The 8,249-nt window shown below is 33.6% G+C and overlaps 1 protein-coding gene across 2 annotated transcripts in view; it reads left to right on the plus strand.

Annotated features, from left to right (window-relative positions):
- The window catches only part of LOC107717788 (rhomboid-related protein 1-like), a 36,639-nt gene extending 32,355 nt beyond the window's left edge, over positions 1 to 4,284 (plus strand). For both annotated transcript variants that reach the window (XM_016524661.1, XM_016524650.1), the window contains 3 exons: positions 1,400 to 1,500; positions 2,665 to 2,725; positions 3,243 to 4,284. In XM_016524661.1, the coding sequence (XP_016380147.1) occupies positions 1,400 to 1,500; positions 2,665 to 2,725; positions 3,243 to 3,514 (434 nt within the window). In that variant the 3' untranslated portion in view covers positions 3,515 to 4,284. The remainder of the gene's footprint in view (positions 1 to 1,399; positions 1,501 to 2,664; positions 2,726 to 3,242) is intronic.
- Positions 4,285 to 8,249: the final 3,965 nt, after the last annotated feature.

Below are 8,249 nucleotides of genomic sequence, written 5' to 3' on the forward strand. Positions count from 1 at the left end.
TTTTTAATAAATTTACGAAGTTGTGACAATTCTGTTTTTGCTTTGTCATTATGGTGTATGGAGTGTAGATTGATGTGGAAAAAAAGTAATTTAAAGCAGATTAACATAAGGCAGCAACATAACAAAATGTGAAAAAATGAATGGGGTATGAATACTTTCGCAAGGCACTGTATTATATAAAAAAAATAACACAATAAAGACAAAATCATGGCTCCTGAGCTGTATGTAAATTCTGTCATTTAAAATAGAGAGAGAGTTACAAGTTCAACTCTCTAACCATTAGGCCACGACTGCCACAACTTATATATGTAATCAAACGCATATTTTAATGCAAATCAAATTTGAGTAAAATTTAAACACCTCTTTTTTTACCTGCAATAATATTGCAGGTATGGTGGATTACCTGGATTTTTGCTGAACCAATATCAGAGCGTAACAATTGCTGCATGCGTCTCGCTGAGTTCTGCTCACAGCGAAGGAGAAACTGTTCTATGGTGCGGCTAAATGGTGCTGAATATTGGGATTATAACACCTTGTCCTATTATGCAAACTAACATTCTTCCTGATTTATTAATAAACTACCTATGGGGAAAAAATAAGTTAAATTAAGTTAAAAATAAAATGAATACATTCAATAAAGTTAATTATAATTAAATGTAATTGAAATTACATTTATGAAATAGATTTATTAAATTAAATGAAGAAATTAAATAACATTTAATTTATTAAATGTATTAAAGGAATCAATTTAATAAATTTAATATATTATAAAAGATATTATATTAAAAATAAAATTTATAAATCTAATCAAATAAATTAAATACAATTAAATTTATTAAATAATGTATTAAATTAAACATAATAATACATTTAAATTAAAACTGAAATTTAATTACATTTATTTTATTACATTTTAAAATTCGGGAAAAAATACATTTAATATTTTTTATTAAAAAAATATATAAAACTTATAAAAACTTAAATTTAGGCTTTATTAAATAATTTTTTAAGGCAAGTAAGACAGTTAGACACTCTCTATTAAACGTCAAATAATTAGAAAAAACAGGCCCTATGCGGGGATCCCCTCATGTCATTATGAGCCGATTATATTATGATTAAATTTGCCTATCAAGAGCAATTTTACTCAATAGAGGCTTTCTGAAATCAACAAACGTACAGTGTGTACACAAGCAAGCTTTTTAATTTTGCACAAAGGTCTTTACACAGAATGAGAGTCTCAGGAAACAATGTATCACACACTAGAATTTCGAATGTATCGATTCACTTGATGTCATAATTCTGCATGGAGTCACTTCTTGTGGGCGGGGCTTTTGCAGGACAACATATATCAAATAGTCCCACTCTTTGTCTTATTTTGTCTCTTTGCGTGTCTCCTCAGGTTCTCTGACAGTGTCCATCACAGATATGCGCGCTCCGGTGGTGGGCGGATCCGGCGGGGTCTATGCACTCTGCTCAGCACATCTCGCCAACGTTGTCATGGTAACCAAAACTAACTGCTACCATGGTGACTTCTGTCAGAATGAATGAAAAGGGGAAATCAGGCAGAGGAATAGAGAAACGCAGACGGACGAATCTCTCCGGATGCTTTATACTGCGGCTTCCCTAAAGATCAAAGAGTCTCTAATCACACGCACACAGACAGACACAAACAGACGTCTGCTGTGTGCTGATGGATGCGTCTCAACTCTCCCTCTTCCCTCATACACACGTTGTTATGGGAATATAAGTGCCTTTTAGTTTGTGTGAGTGGAATTTAAGGAATGTTCTGCTGGAGCTCTATGATGTCTTCAGTGACACGCTGTCAGTCACCACAGGAAATCATTTTCATTTGTTCCTCAAGCAAAAATCCACCTTTAAAGAGGTGTAGTTCCACCTCTAGGGGGTGATTTAGAAACTTTACTGCTCAAATAACATTTTTTATACATAACAATCAATGTAAGCATGAATTGACGTTTCTGGTCTTATTGGGAGCAAATCATCAGTGCGCATGTAGCCAAATAGCTATTAATCATTGTTTTGGCTCCATTATAGTATGTAATGTCCACTACTCACAATTCCCACTGGATAAAATCTTATTATTTTATTCAAAAATATCATATTATGAAAGTAAAATAGGTTGCAAATGACAGTCAGTGTTATTTTAGTATTAAGCATTATTTTCATATTTATTAGTATTTTGAATTGAATTCTTTTTTCATTTTAATTTAAGTTTAGTAATTGTATGTGCCTTGTTATTATTCTTTTTATTAATATTTCTATTTAGCTTTAATTTATTTTTATTTCAGTTTTAGTAATTTTAGCGCTTCAGCCTAAACTAACTTTCAGATTCTAAGTTTAAGTTTCATTCAACATTTTATTCATAGTTTTAGTTTTAGTTAACAATAACAACACTGATGGCATTTCACATTAGCTTTACATTTTAGCTTTTAAATCAGAAGTCCAGCATACTTCTCCAGAGAGAAGTCTGTTATTTTTTTAATGTTTACTTTTTATTAAACATTTCAAGGTAAAAAAAAAAAAAAAACTAAATGCATGCATGGATGAATAGTTCACAGTAAGACTATTCATCCATATCATTTTCATTATGCCGACTTTGTAAAAGTCTTTGTAATGCATTTTAACATGCAAATGTTTGTGTTTCAGAACTGGGCCGGTATGAAGTGTCCATACAAATTGCTACGGATGATTCTTGCACTTGTTTGCAGTAAGTAACTGTAGTTATTATAGTTAATAAATAATAGGCTGTGGCTGAATTCACAATACTAGCACGTTACTGTGTACTATTTTTTTTTCATTTGCTATATTCAGAATGTAAGACAAGCATATTGCATACTATGCAGTATACACTAGATACTGTATACTATTTAAAAAAAATAATGTTATACTGTATGTGCATTATGCAGTGATTTCAAACAATTGTATGCTACATTATTACTCGACCTCATTACATGTATTATGAATTTTTAATTCAATGCGTTTGTCTCCAATTATCTGAAAAATAAACATGGTTGTTTTGCATTTTTATTCTGCTCAAATTAGATGGTAAAAATTTAAATATTTGTCAAATTAAATAAAAAAATTTAATTACATTTTTAATAAAAAATGTAAAAAACAAAAATCTAGATATATTAGAAATAAATTACATATTGCAGAAGTAGTATAAATAGCAGACTAGTATGCTGTTCCAAACATCTGCCAATCTCTTTCTCTGTCTTTGGCAGTGAGTTCAGAGGTGGGGCGCGCCGTATGGCTGCGTTTCTCCCCACCCCTCCCCTCCTCCGGACCGCAGCCCAGTTTCATGGCTCATCTGTCGGGCGCAGTGGTGGGCATCAGCATGGGGCTGCTGATCTTGCGGAGCTATGAGGAATCTCTGCATAAACAGTGCTCCTGGTGGGTCCTCATCTTCTCCTTCATCACCTTCCTCCTCTTCGCCATCTTCTGGAACATTTTCGCTTACGAGCTGCTCGGGATACAGATCCCGCCCCCTCCCTGATGACACGCCCCCCTCTGGTGACCCCAAAAAGCCACGCCCCCCTGTCCGACACAGGTCCGACCTCAATCTACTCCGCTCGACCAGCAGCGGAGACACGGACGTAAAAACCGGAAGGAAGGGTTTTAGCGGAGTGAACCGAAAACACATTCTCACATTCCATACAGAAGCAGCGAACATAAACAGCGTGGTATTTTTAATGAACACTCGGAGGCAGCTCAAGGGTCCGGCGAGCTTATTTGAACAGACCGTCAGTACGTCGTACACTAGAAACATGCACACACACATGCACATACACACACGTACATCAGATTTGTTGTGTATTTCAGCCCGGGGCTCATTCATGATGCCTTTCTGTATTGTTTTGATTTGACAGCCTCTTCTAAGCCTGTTATGCATTGCAGATACCATCTGTAGTAGATGAAACGCCGTCACTTGAACCAGGAATCTCGCTGACTAAAACAAAGCCTTACGCTTGAAGACACGGCGAGGTAGTCCTCAGTGAGGTAGGGGGTTGATGTCGATGTCATTCGATGCTGTTTGTTTTTGGGTAATTACGGATTGGATTGGGTGAAACGAGGTAAAACTTGTTTCAAAGGGTAGAAAGTAGGTTTCTGAAGCTGTTTCTTGCTTTACTTTGTTCCTCAGCTGTACACACACAGAAACAGAAACATTAGCTCTGTTCCAAATCATAGTGGGCTTTCTGTGAAAGCAGCATGCTATAGGTGTGCATTATGTTGCCTTCTAAGATAACTACTTTTTGCCAAATATGAACACAGAATTTTCAAAAAGGAATCCCAGAATGTATTGCAACAAGCTCCAAAAATCCATAAAATCCAATTTTTTTTTATAAATTATATATACCACCGCTCAAAAGTTTTGGGTTGGTAAGATTTTTTTTTTATGTTATTGAAAGAAGTCTCTTATTCTCACCAAGGTTGCATTTATTTGATAAAAATACAGTAAAAATATGAAATATTATTACAATTTAAAACAGCTATTTTCTATTTGAATATATTGTAAAATGTAATTTATTTCTGTGATCAAAGCTGAATTTTCAGCATCATTACTCCAGTCTTTAGTGTCACATGATCTTTAGAAATCATTCTAATATGCTGATTTGCTGCTCAAGAAACATTTCTGATTATTAGCAATGTTGAACACAGTTTTTGCTGCCTAATATTTCTGTGGAAACCATGATACATTTTTTTCAAGATTTTTTGATGAATAGAAAGTTTAAAAAAAACAGCATTTATTCAACTTTTTAAATGTTTTACTGTTATTTCCATCAATCTAATGCATTCTTGCTGAATAGTTTTAATTTAATTTAATTTTACTAGTTGTACTTTTCCCAAACTGTAATGCCAGACTAAAATATGTGAAATCGAGTGCAACATTTTGAAATATGATAGGCAACCTTTCATTGCATCTAAATGTTGTACGACTCGTCAGCATTTTAGCTCGCATTCTCCGGTGATTTATTACATTTTAAATTTAAAATGCATCTTCATATTTTTTCTTAACACTGCATTTGTAACTTAAGTAACAATTTTATTGACATTAGTAACAGTAATCAAATTACATAAATTCAAAATGTAATGCATTACATTACTGCGTTATCAGGAAAAGTAATTAGAGTACAGTAACGCCAACTCTGCTAGTAAACAACACTAGAGCTCACTTGGTATGGAACAGAGTGAATGTCTGACTATGGAAGCCCATTTCCGCCACTGAATAAAAAAATTAAAAAAAGGTTATTGCGACTTTTTATCTCACAATTCTGACTTTTTTTCACAGAATTGCGTGATATAAACTCACAATTCTGACTTTTTTTCCTCGCAATTGCGAGTTTATATCTCGCAATTCTGACTTTTTTTCTCATAATTCTGACTTTTTTTCTCACAATTGCGAGTTTATATCTGCAATTCTGACTTTATAACACGCAATTGCGAGTTAAAAGTCCAATTTTGAGGGGGGGGGGACTGATATGTTCTCGCAATTGCGAGTTTATATCTCACAATTACGACTTTTTAACTCGCAATTGCGAGTTTATATCACGCAATTATGAGAAAAAAAGTCAGAATTGTGAGATAAAAAGTCACAATTAACTTTTTTTATTTTTTATTTTTTATTCAGTGGCGGAAACGGGCTTCCATATCTGACCCTTCATCTTGACCTTTGAAAATATTTCCAGTGAACACACAAACACAAGCCAGTGAGAGAGTCAATATTTCTGTGCCACACACTAATGATTACTTCAGTATTGCTGTGCAGATTGCAGTTGTTATGGTAACTGCCGTAACGTGATTAAAGATGCTTTCGACATAGCAACGAGTGTCACGACCACCAATACCGAATGTTTTGCAATTCCAGTCGTGTCTGCAAACATTTTCAGTGAAGGTCGTCTTAATGTTAATAATGATTATGACTGGGTTTAGATGAAGATTTACTTGATAAATGAAAAAATACAACTCAAAATTCTCAAGACAAGACTGCAAAAGATGAGAAAATGGAGTATTTTATGACCCTTAACTCTTAAGACCAAGCAAATATTTACAAAATTCAGTAGTGCCAAGTTATCATTCGCTAAGCTGCTAAAAGATAATTAAAGGGAATTAATTAAATCGCTAAAGGAAAGATGTGTATAAGATTGCTGTTCTGAGATGATTTCTTTTCATTTTCGAAAAGCTCGACCGTGTGTTTAATGTTTAATGTTGTGGATTTTTATGCCATAGTCCTATATTTATATTTATTCAGAGTGGCTATCGGTGTTGGATTGTGGCGTCTGTAAAGATCGTCTTAAACTGAGGGATGTGATGATGATGATGATGATGATGATACAAAACTCGCAATTCAATGCATTTAGACCCACAGAAACAGAAAGTGCTGGAAGCAAAGCAAAGAATATTAACAGTACAAAATGTTTAATTAATAAATTCAGCTGTGGCCAAAGGTCACGCTTATGTAACACAACACATTAATGCTTTCCAGGAACATGTGAGCCATCTGAATATTTTAAAGTCAGCATGAAACTGCACTCGTGACCTGTTTTACTGCCACAATGTGACAAATTTTGCAGGTAAAAAGGATATTTGAGGAGAGCTGGCAAGAAACAATGGCTTGGTGAAGACATTTCAGTAGTAATAAAGTAAATAATGTCAATTTTGGCTTCACGTTGACTTTAAATGTTCTGATCCAGCATCCAAAAAAGTGGAATTTATAGAGTTCCTGTAATATCCAGCTGGCTGGCACTTTTAGACAGGTGAAAAAATGAAACGCTGATGAATATTTATCAGACACTCATATAAACAGTGAGAAAGAGAGAGGGAAATGTTATTAAAAAAAAAGCTAAAAGCTGTATTGGGATATGTGATAGAAGAAAATGAGGTGAGAAAGACGGGACAAATAGCTGATAAAATGAAGGAAAATGGAGAGAGAGCAGTGAATGATGGATCCATTTTTTATTTTTTTTTAACATTCATCAAATGGATGCTGGAAGTGTGTGTGTGTGTGTGTGTTAAACATGCTTTAATGTGCTCTATGACCGTTGTTGGTTATCAGACTGTTATAAGCACACATACTGTAGTCTGTGTGTGTGTTTAAGTGAGTGTGGGAAACACTCAACCTCGGTCTAAAACTGTTGGGTTGTGTTCGGAGTGGAATACTAGCAAACGTCCTGCATACTTTGCTGTTTATACTGTATACTGCCTACTATTTTTCAAAAATATTATGTGAAACAGTATGCATTTTGAAATTCTAAACGTTTCTAACAGTAGTATACAAGATGATCATGGGACATCATTGATTAATTCAGCGAATGGGATCTATTTATCATATTTGAAATAGTTTTTTCAGTTTTAATCCAATTTTGAGAAAAATGAAATACGAAGTAAAATGAAGTCTTTTAGCATTCTGATCAAATAATAAGACAAACTAAAAGTTAAGAGTTGTAATATACTTTTACGTTTTTTTTTACTCATAATTTTTAAGTTTGTCTTTTTTATATAAATATTTCTATATAGCTTAATTTTTCCCCCAGTTTTATTTCCGTCGTTTTAGCAGTTCATCTGAGTTGCCAAGGCAAGTTTAGGTTTTTCATCTAATATTTACAATTTTTTTATATTAGCTTTATTTCAATTTACTAAAACAAATTGTAATAGTTTTCGTTAATAACAACACTGTTTCAGAATGCAAGGTCGAGCGCATTGCATCATGGGATACGTTTTTTTTTTTACATAGTGTGCTCTGTTGTATGCTGCATATTTTGGCAAATATTACCGATAAGTCATCCACATATGCCATTTATACTAAACGTTTGCATAATGTGCCAGTTTGCATACTGCAAAACTAGTATGGTAGTATGCCACGCCAAACAAACCCTGGGTGAAGAAGTGTACTCAATCAATCCTCTTAAAACTGGGAACAAAACTATTTACCAAGGACCTCTCCCTTAATCCCACCCACTTTACGTCCCAGCCAATAGCTGCTCTCGAATCTCATGCTTAACATCCGTAGCTAGTCTTTTAGCATTCTGATCAAATAATAAGACAAACTAAAAGTTAAGAGTTGATCATGTGGTTAATTTATTTTCAGAACTGTTATTTTAGTATTATTTATATACTATTATAGTATTTATTAAGATTTTGAAATAGCTTTTTTTTATATTTTCAGTTTTAATTTTAAGTTCTAATTATTTAATTTTTTGTTATTTATAGTTTTTGTCGTTTTTATTAGTTTA

Source organism: Sinocyclocheilus rhinocerous, unplaced genomic scaffold (genome assembly GCF_001515625.1).
Source record: "Sinocyclocheilus rhinocerous isolate Xijiao unplaced genomic scaffold, SAMN03320098_v1.1 scaffold1694, whole genome shotgun sequence".
In the NCBI taxonomy this organism is placed as follows: domain Eukaryota; kingdom Metazoa; phylum Chordata; class Actinopteri; order Cypriniformes; family Cyprinidae; genus Sinocyclocheilus; species Sinocyclocheilus rhinocerous.